Consider the following 23698-nt stretch of genomic DNA (forward strand, 5'->3'; position numbering starts at 1 on the left):
GCTCACGCAGAATACGCGGGAGAGACAGACAGAGTGAGAGAGGAAAACACAAGAGGTATATTCAAAAAAATACACAATCTCTATTCACCACACTCTATACATATGTGTGTCAATGAACACTTTTATACAAGTCCTAGAAGGACTGACCGAAGTACTAACAGTACTTCAATGCTCATTAAGAGCTCCTACACTAACTGGCAAATATATTCCTCACGGAATATCTTTCCTAACGGCCTCCCGGTTTACGCACCGATCCGGCCCTACCTACGCACCGGTCTGCGTACCGGTTTACGTATTCGGCCTAACCGATCGGTCCCAACCGATCCGGTCCTTGGCTTCTTCAGCCGATCCGGCCGATGTTGAGCTTGTCTCTCAACACATTCACATTGCGCTATTGCCGTGGTCCCCAAAACATCGTCGCCGATGGATTATCCCGCATATCCTTTCAGGCGAACCAGGTCGCCTTTGACACAATCAATTTCCCCATATCCTCATCCCAAATCGCCAACATGCAACAACACGAAAAAAAATTCCAAGACATCTGCCACCGCGTACGAGCCGAGCCCATATCATCCCTCACCAAGCAATTCATGATCCAGGATAATGTCCTGCTTTTTTGCCAAGTAGGCAAGGAACCCCGGGTCTACGTGCCTGAGCAACTGCGCCTGTCTTACCTTCGTTTCTTCCACGATCACCCGTTGTCCGGCCACTTGGGTTTTCATAAGGTGCTAGACAAAATCCGTTGCAAATTCTATTGGTCGGGGCTACGCAACGAGGTCGCCTCCTACATCAAAGCATGCAACTTATGTCAGGCCATCAAATCACCTCAAGTGGCTCAAGGCCTCTTACATCTGATACAAGTTCAAGCTCCATTTGAAATTGTCGGATGGGACATTATGGGCCCCTTTCCCGAGTCACAAGAAGGCAACAAATGCATCCTCGTCATAACCGAGTACTTGACGCGTTGGGCTGAGACAGCCGCTATCCCAGATGCCAAGGCTATGACCATCGCCTCCAAATTATTGGAGAAAATCATCTTCCCCCATGGGTGCCCATTCCAAATCTTGTCCGATCGAGGACCCCAGTTCAACAGCGAGCTCCTACGCCTAGTTTCTACACAATTAGGAATCCAACAATTATTCACGTCACCCTACCATCCACAGACAAATGGATTGACGGAGCGCCTCAATCGAACCTTAAAATAACAAATCTCGGCCTACATCGATCCGCTGCACTCGACCTGGAACCGGATCTTGCCCTTCGTTACGCATGCCTACAACACAACTGTGCAAGCGTCCACCCGCATTAGCCCATTTCGGGCCCTTCACGGAAGGGACCCGCGCTTACCCCCAGAAGTGGCAGTCCCGCAACCAATCACACGACTCCACTCTAACACAGTGTCCTGGTGGTCCCACCTGCAACAACTCCAGCCCCTCCTCCGCAAAGCCATCACGAGCAACCTGCACCAAGCACAGCTACGCCAAAAACGACAACACAATGCAGGCCACGCCAACCATCAATACCATGTTGGGGACAAAGTCCTAGTCTATTTCCCATCCGTTGTCGCGGCCTCAACGAGTCGCTCATGCACCGATGGATTGGTCCCTTCAAAGTTCAAAAGCAAATACGCAACACTACATATCTGCTCCGCCGTGCCTCCAACAACCACTCTACCTTTGCCCACCAGTCTCGCATGAAGCCCTTCCATCAGCTACCATTGCCCCCGCCCACGTCCACACCCACGCCCACGCCCATGTCATCCCCCCACCTAGAACCGTCGTCCACACCCCGTCCACAATAACCTTTTTTTTTACAAGGGGGAATTGTGGCGGTCACATGGACCACACCCAAATTAGGCCACCTAAATTAGGCGCCTACCAAGCCCCATAATTAGAAGAGCTAATTGGAGTGGGAGAACACCCTCCACGCTAAGAGTAGTCTATAAAATGTAACTTAGAACGTAATGGAAAGTGAGCTATTCTTGAGAGCATTTTGAGAGCATTTCACAGTACATAATGTAATGGTAAATTATATGTTTGTTACAAACAGAGACCGTTACATTCTTGTCACATGCACATAATTGTGCATGTGCTCACGCATACTCATCCTCACACTCATATACATTACACATACCGAACAACCCATTTAACGTGTTTTACCCTTATACCACCCCGTACAACTCCTACGAGTAATAGTGCAGAAGTCGTTGGTGTCAAGGATAAACATCCTCTCGTCCCGGCTTGGCCCTCTGCATTCATACATGCATACAAACACAACCATGGAAATGCATATACAAATACACACGCATGCACATGCATACATATACACATACAAACATCGTTTTAAACTGATATGGTACTAAACTAAGAACCTTCATGTTCACAATGTCACCTTCCCTCATGTTTTCAACATCATTGTTTCCTACATCCTCCTCCTTCTCCCCTTCCTTCTCCCCCTCTTCACCACAAACACTTGGATTATCATTGATCAAGTGACAATATTTCCACAAGACCCTCAAACAAAAAACAAAAGTTCACACATTAGAACCTATCCTTCTCTCTCGCCTTCTTGTAACTCGTCCTGCACATCCTTGCTCGCTAGAGGACTACTTCGAAGAGGAGGTCGATTACGCTCATGGTGCTCTGTCTCTGTCTCTCTCTAGAATCGTCTCTTTAGGGATATCAAATTTTTTCCCATCTGAACCATAACAAAAGTGTTAGAGTGAAACAAAAGGCCTCGAGTAACAAAAGCGAAAAGGAAGTCAATACTCAATTTACAAACAAATTTTTTTAAAGTTTTCATTTCGTTTACTTCCTCCAATTTTCCGAAACCGAGCCACCACTTGAATACCTATTATTACCCCCACCATAACCACCATTGTGATTACAACCACCATAGCCATCATTTCCACCACCATTGGCATCATTATAGCCACTGACATGGACACTACCACCATATCCATTGTTTCCTCCATCTGATCTCTCCTTGCTACCATAACTTCCACGATCTCCATATCGTGAACCACCACCTCTATTGGTGGCATGATAGCCTCCATCACCCCTCCTAATCTTGGTTCACAGTAATGTTGCTTCCATTCATCGACTCAATCGCATCCGTCATCACTTTCTCATTAGAGAATGTCACAAAGACAAAGCCTCATGATCGGCTTCACCACCATTGACAAGCTTGGAGTTGATAACTTCGCCGAAGTAACGAAAGGCATCGGCAAGGTTGCGATCATCAATGGTCCACGCGAGACCTCCGACGAAGCAACAATACTCAAGATCTACAACAACCATGGAAGCTTCGAGATGGGGAGGGGGGTGGAGGAGGAAACAGGGCCTCTCTCAAATCGACAATACCTCATGACATTATTAAAGCAGAGTTCAGTTTGCCCCTGATGTTAGTAGAAGCACGTTTCCAAGTGGTAGTTTTTATTCATCGGATACATAGCCAATCACAAGATAGGATCTCCCGTTGAGCCTTTGAGGCATCCCGATCCCTATATGCGTTTGGAGACACTAGCAATTGGTATAGCATTGTAGTGAGTTGGTTACTTGCAAATGGCATAGACATTAATAACCTACCTCCCCTTAAGTACAATCATGGGTTTGATCAAACCTTAATATCTTATGAAGACCGGATTAAAGTAATATGCTAGGAAATATGGCAAATTTACACCCGATATACATGGATCACCCCACACGAGACACTCCCATCTAAAATGTTATACTATAAGGAACACTTCTTTCACTTCTCTAAGTTAGGTTTTATTACATGACCAAGAGATCTAGGTATAGTCTTAGCAAATGCACTAAGGGTGGCCATTGGACAACTTAGGATATCATCTCACCAACTTGAGAGTGGTCGGGCTAATAGAGTCCCGAGAGAGGACAGGCTATGTAGATTATGTCACATAGAGATAGAGGATGCATATCACTTTACATGCAAGTGTCCAACCTATGTCGAGATAAGGGCAGAATACCAAGACATATAGGACTCTCTCCCACCCTCTCCAAACTATTAGATACCCCGGATATAAAGAGACTAGGTAGGTATATCTTAGAGCTAAAACAACATAGGGAGAATAAGCTACAAAGTGTTAACCATAGCCCTTTTAATATTCATCAACATGTAGGAACAAGGGGAGACGATGAGTGTGGATACCCTTACATCACTCGGCCTCTCTCTTGACGAAGCAAAAATGCAAAGAACCACCAAACGCCCTTGGAAGTTGGGCTTCAAAACAACTCGACGTGGAGTAGAAATGATTAAGAAGATAAGGGAACGTGAGCTACACCGACTAGAAGCTATGGTTGGGGTACCTTCTACATTGGGACCACGGGGGGCCACATCCACATCGAAACCCTTTGACCTCCCGCTTCTTTTCAAGAGACGTGGATGGAAATGAAACTAGGCCTAGTATAAAGCCATTTCATTGTAGAACATGTTTGTTATTTTACTAGAACTATTTAGCTTAAGCTCTATTTTTATTTTATTTTATTTTTACTTTCGATGAATGGGTAAATATCCCATTTTGTTGTAAACGAATTGGCTCATGGGCCAATTACCAAAAGCATTTGCATGACTATAAAAGGTTTATTCAAAGAAAGAGACGAATATGGGAAGTTACTCAACAACTTCTCCAAACTCAAAAGAAAGCACATGCATGTGCTAAATTTTGGGGAAATCTAAAGGGGAAACGTGTTGAGAGTTATGGTGACTTAACTCTTCATGACTTGTCTATGCATTGTAAGAATTTATATGAGTTATCTCTTGCCGGAAAGATGATGTGTTATGGTTCTCTTTCACATATGTCTCCCTTCTTTGTAGAACGGGGAAATCGTACACATCGATACATGTTAGAGCCCATACCATTATCTACCATTCGAACCATTGCTTCCATGCGACTTAGCTCACATGCATTGCGATGTGAAATAGGGCGTTGGGGCACAAGTGATGAGAGTGGTCAGCTATGCACACTTTGCCCTAAACAAGTTCGCGAGTCTGAGTATCACACTTTGATACAATGCTCTACCTTTGATCATATTCGACCATGCTTTCCACATCTCTTTGACCGAGCCCAATCTTTGCATGAATTCCTCTCACAACCACAATGTGCACTCTCGATTGCAACATTCATTGGTAAAGTTCTTGAACATCGAGAGTCTCTACTCACTTTCACATGTATCACGTGAAATGTAATATTTTTTGTCTCATAGGTCATATTTGACCTCCGAAGACGATAATATAATCTATTTATCTATCTATCTATCTTTACAATTGAAGATATATGCATAGGACTTAAGAAATTGGCCTCTCAAAAGGCAAGCGATCTTCAATGTATAAAAGATGAAATGCTCAAATGGACGGGAAAGGAAGCACATATATGGATATGCGATATGTTTAATGATGCATTGCAACATGGTATGCCATATGATTGGACTACAAATTGGATCAAAGCTTTACATAAGGCGGAGATGTAAATAATGTAAACAACTATCGAACCATCATGGTTGGCTCATTAATTGCAAACCTATTTGGATGTATAATGGAATAAAAGATAAGTGTATGTGCAGAAAAAAATGGTAAGAGAGCTTATGGACAAGATGGTTTTCGAAAACACCATAGCACCATTTATCATCTTGTCACTCTTCGAGTATTAATAGAGGAAAGTCGCCTTAGAGGTAAAGGTTTATATTGTTGCTTTGTAGACTTCAAGAAAGCTTTTGATATGGTACCTCGTGAGCATCTTTGGAGGCGGATGGAAGAACTTGAGGTGCCAAGTGAATATATGCTTGCAATTTCCTGAATATATGAGAAGGTTATATGTTGTGTGCGTATGAGAGATAGACTTTCAGATTTTTTCAATAGCACTATTGGTGTTAAGAAAGGATGCCCACTCTCACCAACATTATTTGGTCTATGCATTGATGAATTAGAAGAAATGATTACCAAGTTTGTAAAGGAAGAATGTGTTGAAGAAGTTGTCATTGGGAATGTTGTGATTATGCTTTTGTTTTATGTGGATGATGTAGTGCTTTTTGCAAATACTTCAAGAGATGCACAAAAGCTTATGAAGGCATTGGAAAAATTTTGCATGCATACTAGATTAAGTGTCAATAGCTCTAAAACAAAGATTATGCTTGTGAAGAGTAGAAAAGAGATAAACCATGCATTATGTACAACAATGAGCCACTTGAATGTGTGGAAAGCTTCAAATATCTTGGCCTTGAAGTTCCTTCAAATCATAAAGGGAATGAATGTGCTACACGCCGCTTAGAGGCGGGTAAGCGAGCATATTATGCATTTGAGAACACATGCAATCTTGGAGATATTAAGTGTTGGGTCCTCAAGAAATATATTTTTGACACTTTGGTGACCCCAGTTCTTCTTTATGGGGTGGAAGTATGGGGCGGTAGCATCCCTAAATCTACATGGAAAGAGTTTGAAAATGTCCAAAAACATTTTCTTACAAAGTTTCTACAAGTTAAGAAACAAACACCCTACACCCTCCTCCTTGAGATGGGATCGCTTCCCATTGAGATCATGGCCATGGAAAGGGTTGTTGAATACATGCTTAAGGTTCAAAAAAACCCCTCACATCGACTTCCTAGAATTGCATGGGAAGCAAGCAAAAAGATCCAAAAGACTCATAAAAGCAAAATTTTGAATGTGACTCTGTTAAAAATATACATATATTTGCCGATCCCTATCATGATCCCTAAGAGAACATAGATATCTAGCTTTCACAAAGATAAGTAGGTATGATGGTAGTGTGTAACCGGCTTGTTTGTGATCTTGCATCTAAAATTGAGTGAGTTCCGCATTTGCATTCCAATGAACTTGGCTCACACATTGGATGGAAATGGGGACAAATGTGCGATGAATCAATTTAAGTCCTAAATCTAAGAGAATCCAAGTTTGATCCAGCTCCGCATGCATAGGCTCGGCTTGTAAAAAATCAACAAACCAATGTCCTACTTCAGATCATCGATGCATGTTTTTTTTTCCATAAAAATATCCTCCATTGATATTAAAATTAAAGTGGCCAAAGCCAATATACAAATAGTCTATAATATTTTCCATCTCAACAAGTATAGATCATCCGAGAAAGGACCAAAGGTAAGTGTTAGCATCAATCTCAATGTTCATCAATTGATACATGTTTTTGTTAACCCTCCACATAACATATAGTATCGTGATTCGACTTACAATACATGAGGACTCTACTGAAGCAAGCTCTTTGTTTTGCTCTAATGAATTGTTCATTGGGATGTCACATTCATACATTGGCATGACTACTAATTCATGATGATAATCTCCCTCATTGAAACTTTTATCCTTGCTCTGGATACACAACACACATATATAACATGCACAATAAGTATGTATGTGCTAAACATAGAAGCAATGTAATGAAATGCTTTGGCCAAGAATTTGCTCATGCATCACACATAGGAAGAGAGTGAAACAAAGGCCAATGATTAATAGATTTATAACTTGTGTTTCAGCCAGCGGGGACATGGGACTCTATTCCATAAGCATACGTGGCATGCACACATTGGTTGCGGAAAAGCCAGGATACGTGCGTTTTCACTTATGACATGGATAGTTACACCTATTTTTTTATTTTTTTATTTTTTAAATATACACCTTAGTATATTACTTGAGAAATGTACATAGAGAAAACAGAAGGAGACATTTCATCTCACTTCTATTGTGATACAAAGGCTAGTACCAACATCTGATCAAACAGATGGTATCATATAAGAAACAAATGGAGCGAAAACAATGAGCTATGCAGCAAAAAAGAAGGTATGGCATAATTCCACCTCGACCAGAAGTTGTATTTGAAAATAAGAGAAGCCCTTGCTATTGTTTGTTAAAGGCCACTTGACATTGCCATAGAACATCAGCTGAACCTTGCAGATCATCATATTGACCACGCCGTGTATAGACAAATAACAACCAGAATTCAATAAGCACGGTTCAGAGATGTATGTGAGCATTATTAAAAACAATATCACATCTCACTTTCCATATTATCCAAAGAGCCAATGACGTAATAGTACGCCAAATAACCAGTTTTTTAATTCTAAACCGTCGAATAAAATATGGAAATGAGGTGAGATCGAGGTGTCCATGGGAAAAGTGAAAGACATGAGAAGCATACAACTAGTTGAGGGATATAATATAGATATATTTTTAACGTCCATGGGATACCTATTATGATCTGTGAGATGGTGCCTACACCGTGGCAAGGATCAAACTTGGGTTCTCTCAATTTTATGGATAATGTTGTCCTCATCTTATGACTATCCACGTCATGACATAATCCCATGGGTGACCTCTCAAATTTGTCTTGTCATATGAAACACCAACATGCTTATGTTCTCCCATGTTAGAACACCAAATCCATGCATTTGTTGACACGCACTTCATGCAACTCTAGTCCGCACATCCAATATTTAACCCATTCCATTCCAATTCAAACTTCTACCCAATGGAACATTGATCCTCAAAAGCGGTTTCAAGAGCTTCTTACCCCCATGCAAATTATAATTAGTGATAATGGGGCTAACTAATAAAAGATTGAGCTAATCTTGAAACAAGGAATCAATATTGAGGATCAACTCCTCCAAATAAATTGTATTTAACTTCTCAACCTCCCCTCAATTTATAATCATAATATTGAATTTCTTTTAACTCCCACTAACTATGTACAATTAATTCCTTAATTGTCATGTTATATTGGTGCACAACACGTATGGCCGCGATAAAGCTTCCACGTGACTTAGGGATGATTATAGTGTGAGAAGTAATCAAGGGTGAACCCTCCTCTTTCTTTATGATCTACAATGTTTTGCAATGTTTTTCCTCATACTGAAACCCACATACTTGAATGCTCACTATAAGGACACTAAAACCAAACATACTTAGGCATCAACCTATATTTGGTCATGAGAAATAATTCCATGAGAAACAATTACATGAACATTTGAATATATACCCATCAACCTATAGCTCGATCGAATCACAATTTTACATCAATTACATAATTATTCATATATGTCTAATTTGTCAAGTTCCAACATAAACTCAAACTTTGTTTAAATTGCCATGTGCATTATCCTTGTATTTTTCTTGCTTGTTGGTCTCTTTATCATTTACACAATTTGGTGATGGGTTGAAGAAGTGGGTACTTGAGCTTAATATCACACAACATGATATTACCACCCAATGATTATAGTTGTAATGTCATATTGGCACCTGGTGATCTTATTTGCAAAGTTGTGGCAACAATCTAGTCATGGACTCCTTGCATGTCTTGTACATATTAATTCGTGGAATGACAATTTAGTTTAATCATTGGAACTAGAAATGACCCAGATGTAGTGTGCTTAAGTCTAGGATCCTCTATTCCATTACAAACTGGGGGTCTATCATTTGCTTGATCTCCACTAGAAGAAAGAAGGAAACATGTGATTCCTTTCCATGTGTGAACATAGATAGGCTCCACACTAATTGCAAAGTGATCACGTGGTTTCATCTGTGTTCCACATGCCCCATTTACATGACTTTTTTGTATTCTTAGTGGATATTAATAACCACTTCATTGAATTTCATCAAGACACAACATTCCCCAACAAAACTAATAAATATAGGGTCTAAGATTGCAATATCAACGCGGTTACCTCTTCTCCACACAAAGAGTGGATATTGTAAATGAGCCCCATGACATCATCGCAACAACAAAAATATGTACATGTAACAAAATATCCCTTGCTTGCAATACAATTTATTAGTAAAACAAATTCAACTGATGAATGTTGGGTTCAATAGCAAATTGGCATATTTGATCATCATAATTAATTGAATTTGTTAGTTTGGAAACCCTAAAATGTTCCCATTGCCAATTTATAAAAAAACACATATCCTAAATATTCCAAGCTCTAAAAATATGTTGTTTACGCCATCTTATTAGTACATGTGTTAAAGCATACCATCGGGAGAGTTTGCTTTAATAGCTAATACATACATGATGCAATCAAATAATATACTTACATAAACGCATAAATTGATAGCCAAGCATTTTCACATAATTACTCATTTCGTGTGAATGTGAACATAGATGAAATAAATCTTCATTTTTCATATTCTTGAAACATAGTTATATTTAAGGAAATAATTTTAGTTTGGTTCTTGTAGGAAAAGCATTCCTCTTGCATATATTTGAATAGTTTTGTATCTTAGAACATTTGAAAGTTGTTAAAGAAATCTCACGTTTACGGTTGTCTACAATTTGCAAAAATCCCTCCAAAGATTCTTTGGCTTTATTTTGAGCATAATTTCTATTGGGGGTTTGCCATTTTGAGATTCCCCTCTAATAATTTATTCATTGGTAAATAATTATACCAAAGACATTCATCGTATTTTAACTTAAAAAACATTCTTGGAGATAAAACAAGTAAGAGCTTTTGACCTATAGAAAATCGAGAAAGAGAAGCAAGTATATTCCTTGAAACATAGTACCATGATCAAAGAGATTTATGAGAAAGCATTTTAGGTTCAAAAGAGACACCATGACATTCATCATTCTTGGAGGAACCCATAAGATGCAATAAATTGAGGATCTAATTATTTCTTGCATCATATCTTTGTAAATTGCATATAGGAATGGAAAGCCAAGAGCAAATTACGGAGCATCGTGGTGTCAATGCTCCAACTTCAACTATGAGTTCATGGCAATACATAAGGGAACGACTTTCTATGGCTCCGATTTCACCAATTAGTTCGTGGCAATACATATGGGAGAAGCTTTCTATGGTCCCCACTTCAAATATGAGTTCGTGGCTACACATAAGGGAGAGACTTTCTACAATATTCTCTTTAATATGGATAAAGCAACAAGGTGGGCGTATGGATGCAAAAGATTTGCAAGAAAAAATGAAGGGACTTCGGAACGTTCTACAAGGGTTGCAAAGCATAGAAAAAAACATATTGGATACTGCCCAATTAGAGACATCAAATATCCTTGATGTCATTATTGATGATATTCAAAGCCTCCAAAATGCATGTTCCCTTATCTTCTCCAAAATGGCTAACAATGTTTCCTCTACTTAATGTCTTTCTGCCTCTCAAACTATTACTAAACTTCTTTGAATGTAACACCATAAACACATTATTTCAATATTTTTAATGGATATAATAGATATATGTTTAAGATTGTTAAGTTGAAACACTAATCACATACACCACCTTTACCATCACTCTCTCTAAATGTTTTGAACTCGGTTCTCTGCTTGGTCCTTTTCTTCTTGGAATTAAATTCATGCTAGAATGATGGGAATCACGTATGTTTGAACTCTTGTTTCTTGATAGGATTCACAAACTAATTTATTTCAACAAACTTATTTTATTTTAATAAAGCATTCAATACTTCCATTTTCAATAAAAGATAATTAGTCTTAGTTGGATATTTGAATAGATCAATCCAAAATGTGTCTCAACAAATAAAGCAGAATCCTATTCATTGTGTGAAGGAAAGTTGGTCGATGTTTATTTCAATTTTAAAAGGTCAATATGACTCCTTCATTGGTAATGAAGATATTGTCTTTTTGAAACAACAATCCTTTAAAGGCAAGTGGAAGGATTTGTTCGTCTTTGTGGAGAGAAATGACAAAATGGTTTGGCAAGATGTACCTCCTCGATGGTTGTTTCCTCCATAGTACGTAAAATTTGTGTTCGTCTAGCATAACATTCGTTTTCCTACTTGGAAAACGAATGCGAATGTTATTCAAACATTCTTGTGTTTTTTTTTTGTTTTTCCCCCATTTTTTTTATGTTTTTTTTCCCATTTTTTAGGCTTATTTACCTCATAATAAATTGTTAATCCAAAAGTATGGTATTTATCATTCTTTGAGGGTGTTTTTCTTATGTGAATTACTGAAACATTCGCGAAGCACGTATGGTACATATGGTTCATACTATGGTAAACTTTCCTCCATAGATGGAGTTTGGTTTCACTTATGACTGAGTGACGGATATACCTTTTCTTTGCTATCTTACCCTCCACTAGATTGTATCATTATATGTTTTGTATGTGCTTATTGGATTGGTAATGGGAACTATAGTGTAGTTTTGTTTAAAATAAAAAGAGAAAAAAAGATCAGTGGTCTTAGATTTGTAACCATTTGGATTATTCAAGGAAAACCATTTAACTACACAAACCTTTGTTTACAATAATTTACAGGGAAAGACTTCACAATCCCTCGTAGTTTTGCAATATATCCCCAAATGCCATTGGCTCGTCCATCAAGCAAGACATGCTCCCCTCCCCTTTGTGATGTATTCCTCTGGCTTTTAAATGAGATATGTATATGTGATTGCTCACGTCTCCTCGTGCATAATGTGGTATAAATGATGATTCCAATTTCCATGTGCTTGTATACAATTAAGCTTTGGTTTACATCCTTATTAAGAAACAAATCAAAATGAAAACTTTAGCATTTTTGTAGTGTATGCCACTCTTGGATATAAAAATCTAAAACACTAGGTGAAAAAAAAAACTTGTATACGTGAAAGCTTTGATGATATGGCTTTGAGTAACACTGCAAATTCATAATCAATAAGTTAGTTTCAGTTCTCATATTTGATGCAATGCTCTCACATCGTGCTTAACATGCGATGTTGTCTTAAGATACATCGACACTAATATGACTATCATATTGTCATCAATTGGTAATGTGACCTTGAAATGTATAAACTTGCTTTGCACGTCGATGAAAAGGATATGGTTGTCACGTCATAATCTAAGGCATGAACGACAAAAGGAAGTTGCATTCATTTAGGTGTCTCAATTGAGCAAGTGAATCCGTGTAAGGAAACCATAAACGATGGTTGAAGAGGTAAGATTGGTTGGCTCACATGCATTGAACCTCATAAACTCCCTTTCACATGTCAACGGAAGACCACAAAGACAAAATCTAACCCAAAGCAAGCCAAAACAACAAAGGGCAGCCAATCCATGGCACACATGTAAGCAAATGATACGATAACGAATCATCAGTGATTGACAGGCAAAAACCATGTCGGGCAGTGGAGGCCAAGCCATAGACGATACAAATGATCGGTCACACAAACTTCCAACTGAAATGGGAATGTGCATGTTCACACTTGGGCCGGCCGGGCGAAGTGTGTCAGTGTGACCAGACGAACCCAATGGTTGGTTCTACCGTCCCATTATTTGATTTTACCTTCTGCTGCACACACTTTCTCCTTTTCTTCTTCGTCTGCTGCTTTTCTCCTGTGGGGTTTTTAGGGTTGGGCTTAGGGTTAGGCCTATTCTTCTTCGTCGAAGATGGCCGCGCCCGAAGCCCCTCTCTATTACCAGGGCGTGTCTCGAACCTCTCCCGCGTTTCGCCTTCTCAAGCAAATGGCAAGTCTTTCTTTCTTCCTCTGCTTCTTCGTCTCATATTCGAATTTCAGATAAATTTTATTCATTTATCCTGCGTGAATAATCGTTATTTTGTACTGGTACGATGCTAATACAATGGTGAGTCTCTCTTCTTCTCTCCATTTCCTTACTTCAGAAGCATTTCTTGATTTTTGCTACGACCAAAGAAGTATTATAAACTACGAGAATTCAGATCCATTTTGATGATGCTTTTCATCCGTAGCTCTTTAAGAAAAAACTTCATGATACGACCTCTAAATTAGAAGCAAACTGCAAAATGACAGTTTTTGATGTTCAAAGTCTTTAGTTTGTGATCTCTGAATTATAATAAAAATGAAAATGGAGTTTTGTAGCAATCATACAAAGAATTGACTATGTGATCTTTATATTTGGAGCAATATGCAAAATTACGGTTCTAGTCATACAAATCTTGTTCGATGAACACGTCACTTTTTAGCAGCTTTTAAATCTTAATGTGTGTCCATGTCTGGGAAAGGAGCCTAATTTACCACAATGCAGCCTGAATTATATATTTGCTGTATTTGGTCTGAAGTCCAGCACAATTTTCTTAAATGCACTATATATATTTGGTCTGAAGCTCACATTTTTTCATGCATCAAAAGGAGTAGCTGATTAGAAGGTAACGTTGTTTCATGCATGAAAACGAGTAGATGATTGATGAAGAAAAGTTTCATTAACGCACCTGGTGGAATATAAGGAAAAATGTAGCCAAATTTCTCAGAAATGTTCATTGTCCTTGAAAGAAACAGCCTGAGAGAACTATGGACACTTGTAATTACTCATCTCATCCATTCTATGCATTAAGCAATAAATCCATACTCCTTGTTTGTACTTCCTTGGTAGTATTGATTGCACGGATATTTTTCTTAGCTATGTATGCACATTTATTATCTGGTTAACTGTTGAATTATTATTATTTATCTGTAAGCTTAGACCGTTCTCGCTTATTTAGGGATATAGTTATGAATTGAAGCCTTAACAATTGAGTCAAGCAGTTTTATTCACACGTTGTGTTCATATCAGGACTGTAGGTGTGTCATAATCGCCAAATTTCGTTCTCTGCAATTATAGAATTATCCAATCTTCTTAAGGTAAATGTATTCTTATAGTAAATTCACAACATGCAGGGTTGGCAAGAAGGAGAAGGATTAGGAAAGGAAAAACAAGGTATCACCCAACATGTCAGAGTCAGCAAGAAATCTGACAATTCAGGTATTATTTGAACTTTTCACATACCCAATGTGGTTATCAAATTATGATATTTATGGAGCAAATGCTAGTTAACTTTACAAATTGCTGTAATACTATGGTTGGATAGTGGGGTTCAATTTGAACATACAACACATAGATGTGTAGCTAGCAGTTAATTGCATATAAATGCTGAGGTTTCTTTCGCATGTATACACATCTATTAATCTCAAAAAAGGTTAAATGTGTGTGTTGTGTGGTAAATCATAGCTTGCAAACTGCTTAGGATCCTACATCATGCCCTCCTAGTTCAAAGGGTTAGAGATTGTTCTAATCGATGAGCATGTTGCTCTATTATTTATGATTCCCCAAGCTCCTTATGTTTGAAGCATGTACAAACTACAGAAAGCGTATCACCATATCTTTTACTAGCTATTTCCTTATTCAGTACTTTTTTTGTGTTTGCATATTGTGCTCTTTCTTTAGGTTTTAATGTTTAATATAACTTTGAATTGTGCACTTTCTAAACAATTGTCAAAATGGCAGGTGTAGGAATAGATGCACAGCAAAAAGCTGCAACTAACTGGACATTTAATACTTCTACCTTTGACAATATACTTAAAAATTTGAAAGTGGTGAGTACATAGTTAACTGTAGCTTTTTTATATAAGGAGTTACATCAATGTCTAATGAGATGCTTTACTTCTACATGTCAGATAGCTGCAGGAGATGCAAATGAAGAAGGTATGCATACTTAATAATCAAGCATTCTCCATGAGGGTTGTTTCTTGTTTCCTTACATGAAATAGTATTATGCTTGTTGAATGTTAGATAATAAGCAAGCTGCATCAGCTGAAAGTAATGGAATGCAAGAAAAGACAGCACATCCTAAAAAGATCACCCGACCACAAGGAAGGTCAACTCATTAAGTTTGTATAATTTGTGACACTTTCATACCATACATCAGATTTATAGGTCTTCATTTAGAAGAGCGTGTACAAGAAAGCTGGGTTAACTTATGCTAATTGGGCTTGCACAGAGGCATGCATACATATACATATGCTACACATACTCGTGATCCTTTTCTTTCCTGTATTTCCTTTTATGTTTTGTTCTTTTTAAGATTCTTCATTAGTTCTTATATTCATATTATCCATGGCATAAACTCCATCTGCAGGTACAAGAACAGGGAGGCTGGAAAAATCTTACAAGGAAAGTCACAAAATGACTTGGATGCTATATTGGTCAGTTATATTTTGGAAATCTTGCTATATTCACATGGCTTTAAATTCTTTAGTATTGTCAGTTGTCATGAACAACCATTTTTAATGTCTTTCTCAATTTACCTAGGGTTATAGAAATGATGCCAAGGAAGTTCTACCTGTGATAGAAGTTGCAACTAGGAGTAATGGAAAACAGATATCAAGAAGTGCAGAATCCTCTCAAATCCAAAAACAAGGTGGGTGCTTATTAAATTAAGTTTCCTTCTCGTGATTGGAAGGATATGGTGCCATATCTCATCTTTTTCCGGTTACTGTCTGTTAATGATTATAATGTAGTAAGAACACTGCATTTACACTGCTTATGCCATATACATAATCAAAATGTTAGTTTCCCATGTGGGCCATTTCCCACATTGTGAATGATGTCAGAGTTAGTTGTCCCCATCATATGTGGGCTAATGTTAATCAAAATTTTGATCATTCTTATAATATGATGAAACACTTCTTGGTTTCTTAGGATTGTGAAGATTTTGCTTCTTCCCTTGTCCAAATTCCAAATTTCCAGTCATGTTTTTTTGGATATTTAGTTATTCCATAATCCTGAGTTCTGTTGGGGACAATTTTTCTTGTCCGATTTTCATTGTCTAAGTTTTGGGCCATTCGTTTGATTTGATTAAAGCAAGCTGATGTTAGTTTTAATAGATAAATATTCTGTCTGTGTAATTGGCAATAACGCCAGTAATTACTTTAGATTAGGCTTCCACAATTATATAAAAGCTAGTTTTTAATTTTACGTATAAGAAAATTTAGGGCTACTTTCTAATTTTGGAAATGCATTTATGGCTCGTAGTTGAATGATAGTGGTTTTAAGACCAGTAATGCTGAATGGCTACTGTCTAACCTGTCATTGTATTCTGTAAATTTCTATAACGGAAGCTGATTTTAATAAGTCCAATGGTTTCTTTCAGAGCTTACTTATTGCTCTGTAGCTCAAGATTGTACTGTGGAAGTTGAACAGTCAGTTGACGTAATGATGGTAAACATGCCAACTGATTGGTGGGGACTGAAGCATGGCTTTGTTCGTGCTGGAGCTTTAGGACAATCCTATTGCTTAAAGGTGCAGAAAGAGTCAAGTCAAGATGTAGAAATCGTGCAGTCAAATGGCCGGGCATCATTTTGCGAGCAAGATCAAGAGAATCTGTACAAACTTGTTCAGGTTATTGAAAGTAGAATTGAAATAATTTTATGGTTTTGAAAAAATTCCATCGATTTTTGTTAGTTATGACTGTTAAGTTAGACTAGGATATTGATGTATTTCTTAGAATAATTTGTACCATAATTGCACCTGACCGTCAGCTAGGATTGATGGTACATCTTCCAGGACAAGGCTACAAAAGGTCGTCAAGGTCTTGGTATTGCTGATCGTCCAAAGAAAATTGGCGGTGCACATTGGAAAGGGCAAAAAGTGTTACTAGATAGTGATGACGAGGAGGAAGAAGATTCGGAGAGCAAAGATTTTCATGGTGCCCCTGTTAATATTAGTAATGTTGCAACTCAAAGTATAATTGACAATCAGAATGGCTGTATGCTAAGTACTGAGGGCAAGCGGAAGGCGACAGAAACTAGTTCTGCATATGGCAGGAGGAAGTCTAAAAAGTTGAAGGAGGAAGACAAGGCAAACTGGAAAAAAATATGCAAACAGCTTATTCGAGAGGTAAAGAGAAATTTAGATGCTTCTTACTCGAAGAAAATAGATTTTAGTGATTGACTGTGATATGCTACATTGCAGCTCCCTGATCAGACAATTAGTATCAAACGTCTTCATAAAGTGATTGTAGAGAAGAGTAACCTTTATGTTGGCTTGGATGCTGATGACCATGAAGCGATGATTGATTTACTGAAGCAAAAGGTATGCCTGTACTGTAGAAAGGGGATTAATTGACTACAGAGTAATTCTATGCTGAATAATGGTATGATAGTTAAGAGTCCTGGGAATTTACTGCAGTATTGCGTCAATTATGACAATTGCCAAGGCTACCTTTGCTTATTATGAAAATTTTGTATTTAAAACTCTTTAGTTGTGATGCCTATGTTCACATTTCAGATTATTAAAGGATTAAATTTGAGTCCAAAACCAAGAAATGCAAGCTCCTTGGTTACAACTCACAATTTAAAGCTTACAGTTTATCGGATCTAGAATCAAAGTCCCTACTCATATTATCCTCGGTTAAATGATTGAGAAAACATTTCCTTCTTATTAAAACTAACTACTTTTATTTTCTTTTCTGCAGTTGAATAAGAGCTCAAAGTTTATTCTCGAGGGAAAGAGGGTTTCATTTGCTAGTGCCTCATAGTATCATAGTGGATGGATAAATTTTCAAAAAATTATCATTTGTATTTTCTGGTAATCATGAATATATAGGGGTGTTTTGTGTACTTTTGAACCAGTGACAGTGGCTATATTTTTTCCCCCGAGTCAGAGGCTACATTTTTCCCCCAATGATGAGTCATTTATATATATTTTTGTTCCTTATTCAAAGATTGTATTATTATAATCACCACCCATTTGGAATTCAATGTTGATTTTGCGTTAAACAATTTGAGATGCATGCAACTGGTGTCCTATTAGAATTAGAATTAGAATTTTTATCATCCATAAAGAGGCCAATTTTGACCTATTGATGTATGACGAGACGGAATAAATGTTTTTGCAAGATTCAGACGCATCTTTGGATTGGTGACCTCTTTACGCATTATTGCAAGGTCGTTTTTCTATTTCCCTCTTCTGTTGTGGCATTTTAACTACAGTTAACAGTCCTAGTCTTGTGCTTCTGGTTGTGCAAATCTGTGATATAATTCAAATTATGAATATTAATTTTGAATCTGTGGTATAATGTGTTCAGTGAAGAGGTGATAGGAATTCAAATTATGAATGGTAATTTTGAAATTGTCTTTCTGTTTGGTCCAACCAATGTAATGTAATAGGGTGTAAAAGGTCACACGATTTTGTAACATGATGTAAACTCCAAATTTGTTTCGTGGAATTTTGGAATGAGCACTCACAATTAAGTTTTTATTAAATTGAAGATACGAATGGAAAACGAAGCTATGATATAATATATTCACAATCAGAGTTGGACAGGGGAAATAATTTGTTAATAGGTCTTTTCAAGTAAACATATGAATGGAGAATGGGCTATGAGTCATGACCGTTCTCCATTCATCTCCTCATAACTTCCACTGAATATCTAAAGTTTTAGAGAGTAGTGTGTTAGTTAAGTGTATAACATGGTTAATATCATACCAATCCATGCAAATGCAGGCACATGAGGCTAAATCAGATGATTTTCACAAACATGTGCTCCTCTTTCAAGTCAACTACCACATTGGTATCTATAAGCCAATTTTGTTTGTGCAAGGCTTATAATGGTCCTCGTTGCCCTTGAAAAACAATTTCTACCCAATTTCTATCTTAAGCTTCATTTGAGTCTTTGCCCATATTGTTGAAATTCTTTCTTCACATCCACGCCATTCAAGTTCTCCACAAATTTAAACACAGCCTAAACATTCACTATATAAAACATTGAAGTATAGACTTTTAAGCATCTGAATTTGAAAATGGCATTGTTTGTATGGGAGACTCAGTACAATGCCATGCACTTGTTAGAGTCAACCCCCCCTTGGACTAAACTCTTGTAAAATATGTGATCTAACAAAAATTTGTGCTTCCAAGGAATCTCTTCCACTACACACTTGTACAATGATATTGCATTTCAACGTTTACTTGAATGGAATAGGGAGGTATCTCAACCAAACAGCTTCACACAACAATCACTATATCTTCTACACGAAGCGAAGCTCCCATAGCTGATGATCCTGAAAGAGGAAGACCCCATTTAGCAATTCCGAAACATGTAATTCATAAATTTATATAACGGTGGTTGTATTTCACAAGGAAGCTGTCCTACCTTTTCGAGAGTCTTGTGCAGCCAAAGCTGCTAATTCCATCACAATCATAGCAGCCTCTGCTTCTGCTTCCGCATCTTCGGCCTCCTTTGCAGCACTCTCAGCTGCTGCCGCTGCTGCTTCAGCTTCTGCAATAGCTAATGCAGCAGCTCGGGCAGCCTCTTGAGATGCCAATTTTGTGTAACCAATATCATACCTTCCTTTTTTTCTCAATGTTTCCAATGAATGTGGTTCATGCATAAGCTTTCTTTTTGTAAAGTCCAAATTATCGCTCTTCGTTAGTCCTTTCCTATCACAGCGCGTTTGCACTAATGCACCTTTTGGATCTGATGGGTTCACTCTATAATTCTGTTTTATCTGTGCATTCAATAATGACGTAAGCCAATCAAGTTGTTCCTGCAATTATCTTTGAAATGCAAATGAAAAACTGTATATACAAAATATGGATCCTCATGCATCATATATAAAACTATTTTCATCAGTAAAGGCATGGAGTCTCACTTCCCATAACAATAGCAATCAAGTTTCATCTTGTAAGGTAATCACCAATTTGTGGCATTTTATCCCTTCAAACGTTTTACCTAAATATGTTTCCTTACATACACATCATCTAGCCACTCAGAAATTAGCATATCCCTCACCACTGATTTTTATTTTGTTTTTACGAAAACTATTGGAATGTTTTGTATGTTTGGACATTCAAAAAGTCACAAGTTTCTTAAATGCTTACATTGCTACACATTTTAGATAAACTTTTTGACTATGATGATATAGCTTTCCTCTCTCAAAGATCTCACTCACATAGTTGCTGTTCAGGTGCACAGCAGAGTAGCCCAAAGGATCTGACCTTCCAAACAAGTGAATACAGAAATCAAAGAAAGAAACTTCACCTTTAGGAGATTGCCTTGGCTGACCATGTCCCTAAGCTTTGAGCTGAGTAGCCTTCTGAAGTTTGAAGGCACTGGATGATGAGCCTGAGAAAAGTAAAAATTTAGACTTTGCAGAAAGAAAATTCACAGTGCAGAAAGTATATCCATCATGAAGTAATGACCTCAACAAAGGATGCAATCTCTGTTGTACTGCAGCCATTGTATTCATTCATGTCAATAATTGAATTAATGATTATATCCGTGTACCTATATGGTAATCAGCAGAAAACAAGTTAGAATGCAAATAGAATGGTGATTTAAGAATATACAAAGAGAGCCATGTAATACATTCAATCACTCATACATTGAATCATATGTACTCCAACAATTAATAAGCATTCCCAATTTCAGCTTATAGAAACTTCAGGTGTATTCTCGAGTTTTCGCATGATATCTTCCAGCTTATACTGAAAACTTATGATAAAAAGACATCCGGAAGAATCTAGATTTTCATCCACATCCATATATATGCATACATGAAAGGAGTTCAGAATTTATCCCTTGGAGCATATAATGTCAGATCAGGTGGGATCAGATACCCCTTCCATGCTCTTTTGGATGCACCAATGCCCTCCATGTTTTGATTTCATAAATGTATAGATCTCACAGTTGGCCTCACTCTGATATTCAGCCAAATAAAACCCTTTCTTACTACGACTTGAGCACTCAACTTCATACTTTGGACCCTGGATGATTGTTGAACACCCCTCAAAAAGCATGGAATAGAAAACTAAAACGCAATGAACTAAATGATTTTGAACGTATATTTCATTCTGAGATGTCTCTTTCATCAAAATGTACAGTATCATATGTTGAGTGTCTAATATGTTCTTTGCAGAGAGCATTCTAAGCTATAAAGCATTTAAAATTTCCTTCTAGCTATTGATAATTTCACTTAATGATATCAGATAAGAAAAACTCAAAGATCCAGATACAATAAGAATATTTTAGAAAATCTTACCGGTTGTCGAGACACTTTTTATCATGCATGCTATCTGAAGTGATAAGCATATCAGAATTGCTCCGGGATTCTTCTCCCGAAGCATCTCCAGACAGAGATGCTCCATCATCTGGGACCCTTGGAAGACCAAGTTTGAATCCCTTGGGTTGCTTCTCTCTTGATGATGGCCCAATTATTCCAACATTCATATTTCTCCATTTATCCTGCCAAAAGAAATAACAAGCAATGTATCATTAATTATGCACACGGACTATTGTGAAATGTTCAAGGTTTGCAAAACCATCACTTCAAGAGGTTGCAGAAATTGTAATAAAATGTTAATAATGTATAGATAATTATGAATAAGTTGCATGTGACATATAGCTTTAGCTTCCAATTTAAGGTCAAGGGATCCGTTTCACACATACATCTAAACTTTTGTTCCAAAAATGTTGATACATAATCATTTCCTTACTATAAAAAAAACTACTCTTTTCTTTATACTTATTTCATCCCTTCTTTCCTCTACAAAGATGCCGAGGGCATTGTGTAAAGCAAGAACTCTATTTCGAAACTTAAATGAACTAAGAAAGAGAAATGGATCGTTACCTTCAGGTCTACATTTGACCGTGTTGCTAGAACAATGGAGAATTCAGGATCTTTCTGTATAGTTCTCCACTTCCCTGCACCATGCTTCTCAATTCCTGCTCTCAATGCTAGTTCCTCTTCAGGTGTCCATTTCTGCTTCGGATTACCCATTCCCGCAAGCTTAGGGCAAGCAAATATGGCCAAAAAACGCTGGTCGACTACTAAAACTTTGTCATTCTCATAAAGTTTCAATAAAAGTGATGGAGTGAAAACCCTAAGCAAACCTTAGACCAGAAAAATTCTTGAACTTGAAAAATATTGCAATTAGAGACACCCTAGAATTGGAAAAACTATTGAGAAAACCCAGGAAACCCTAGAAAAATTCAATCGCTGAAGCAACCAGGAATTAGAGAAACTCTAGAACTAGAAATACCCTAGAGCTCCAAAATGCCCTAGAACTAGTTAAATCTTAAGACAACCCTAAAAATCTTCCTTCAGCTTGAAAAGCCCTAGAAATTGAGAAATCCAAAAACAAGTAAACCCCTATGAACTAAACAAAATCTCTCGTACTTGAATAACCCCTGTAGCCCCTACAGCCAGAAAAAAGAAAAGAAAAGAAAAACCTAGAAAAATCTCTTGAACTGAAAAACCCTAGCTAAACCTAATTGCGCATGGAATGAGTCTTGTAAGTGCCCAATTCAACTCTTTTACACTAGACAGGGAACTAGAGTCTACGACAGAATATGTGAAGATGTATATATGCTCCTAGGGTTTTTTGTCCGAGGCTTCAGTGTTGTCGTTTCTCCACCATATCCATGAGAAGACAAAGCTAAATAAAGCTTTCAAAAGAAACAGCAAACATGAGTGAGTGACTGGGCTGTTAGGGTTTGTCTGAAGGTAATCGGCAATTCTTTCTCTCAATTTGGTGTTATACTAGGGGGAGGACATGGTCACATACACATGAAATGCACGCCCTTACATCCTGCCATCTCTCTTCACCATCAACTAATATATATATATACATATATGGAGATAGCGAGAGGGTGGGGGTGCCAAATTATAAAAATGCCACTCTGTTTTACCGTATTTCCTAAAATGCCACTCCATTCCACAACTTAATTGTTTTGGGCACTAAGTTCGTTCAAAAGTTACTTGATGATTAGTTACTCACTAAAGTTAAGATGATTAGTTGCTAGGTTAAACCTACTAGCATAAAATTCACTCAATTGTCACTCTTTCAATTTACTAAAGTTATTTATTTTGTGAATTATAGTTCATGAGAGTAGCATTTTGATCGAATAAGGTTAATGTGTGTGTGTGTGCGTGAGAGAGGGAGAGGGAGAGGAGAGGGAGAGAGTTTTAATATCATCATCAAATGTCAAAC

The 23698-nt window shown here is 37.6% G+C and overlaps 2 protein-coding genes and 1 pseudogene across 2 annotated transcripts; 1 reads left to right on the plus strand and 2 right to left on the minus strand.

The window, feature by feature from the left end:
- Positions 1-2705: 2705 nt before the first annotated feature.
- On the minus strand, positions 2706-3334 carry LOC147868383 (glycine-rich RNA-binding protein GRP1A-like; annotated as a pseudogene).
- A 9938-nt stretch (positions 3335-13272) lies between these two features.
- LOC147868384 (G-patch domain-containing protein 1-like) lies at positions 13273-18327 on the plus strand. The gene is made up of 11 exons (XM_087318573.1): positions 13273-13441; positions 14608-14692; positions 15215-15303; positions 15385-15412; positions 15500-15584; positions 15846-15912; positions 16019-16127; positions 16860-17107; positions 17273-17605; positions 17681-17800; positions 18183-18327. Exons 1-11 carry the CDS (start codon positions 13364-13366, stop codon positions 18243-18245), a joined length of 1305 nt encoding a protein of 434 aa, XP_087174699.1. The 5' UTR covers positions 13273-13363; the 3' UTR covers positions 18246-18327.
- Positions 18328-19467: 1140 nt separating this feature from the next.
- Positions 19468-23313, minus strand: LOC147868385 (single myb histone 1-like). Its single transcript, XM_087318581.1, has 6 exons — positions 22336-23313; positions 21748-21950; positions 20909-20993; positions 20748-20831; positions 19860-20214; positions 19468-19767 (listed from the first exon to the last, which is right to left on the minus strand). Exons 1-6 carry the CDS (start codon positions 22483-22485, stop codon positions 19712-19714), a joined length of 933 nt encoding a protein of 310 aa, XP_087174707.1. The 5' UTR covers positions 22486-23313; the 3' UTR covers positions 19468-19711.
- Between the last annotated feature and the right edge of the window lie 385 nt (positions 23314-23698).

This window comes from Azolla caroliniana, unplaced genomic scaffold, assembly GCF_043228905.1.
Source record: "Azolla caroliniana isolate FFs.n. ecotype wild unplaced genomic scaffold, voAzoCaro1.0.p SCAF_1, whole genome shotgun sequence".
NCBI classification, from domain to species: Eukaryota; Viridiplantae; Streptophyta; class Polypodiopsida; order Salviniales; family Salviniaceae; genus Azolla; species Azolla caroliniana.

Bases quoted from the DNA above. Each gene is read 5' to 3' on its own strand.
- LOC147868385 (XM_087318581.1), bottom strand. From the start codon at position 22,485: ATGGGTAATCCGAAGCAGAAATGGACACCTGAAGAGGAACTAGCATTG. The intron at 20,832-20,908 runs GTCATTACTTCA...TACTTTTCTCAG, and splicing joins AGATTGCATCCTTTGTTGAG to GCTCATCATCCAGTGCCTTC. The intron at 19,768-19,859 runs GTAGGACAGCTT...TTCCTCTTTCAG, and splicing joins TGCACAAGACTCTCGAAAAG to GATCATCAGCTATGGGAGCT.
- LOC147868384 (XM_087318573.1), top strand. From the start codon at position 13,364: ATGGCCGCGCCCGAAGCCCCTCTCTATTACCAGGGCGTGTCTCGAACC. The intron at 14,693-15,214 runs GTATTATTTGAA...TCAAAATGGCAG, and splicing joins CAAGAAATCTGACAATTCAG to GTGTAGGAATAGATGCACAG. The intron at 15,585-15,845 runs GTCAACTCATTA...CTCCATCTGCAG, and splicing joins ATCACCCGACCACAAGGAAG to GTACAAGAACAGGGAGGCTG.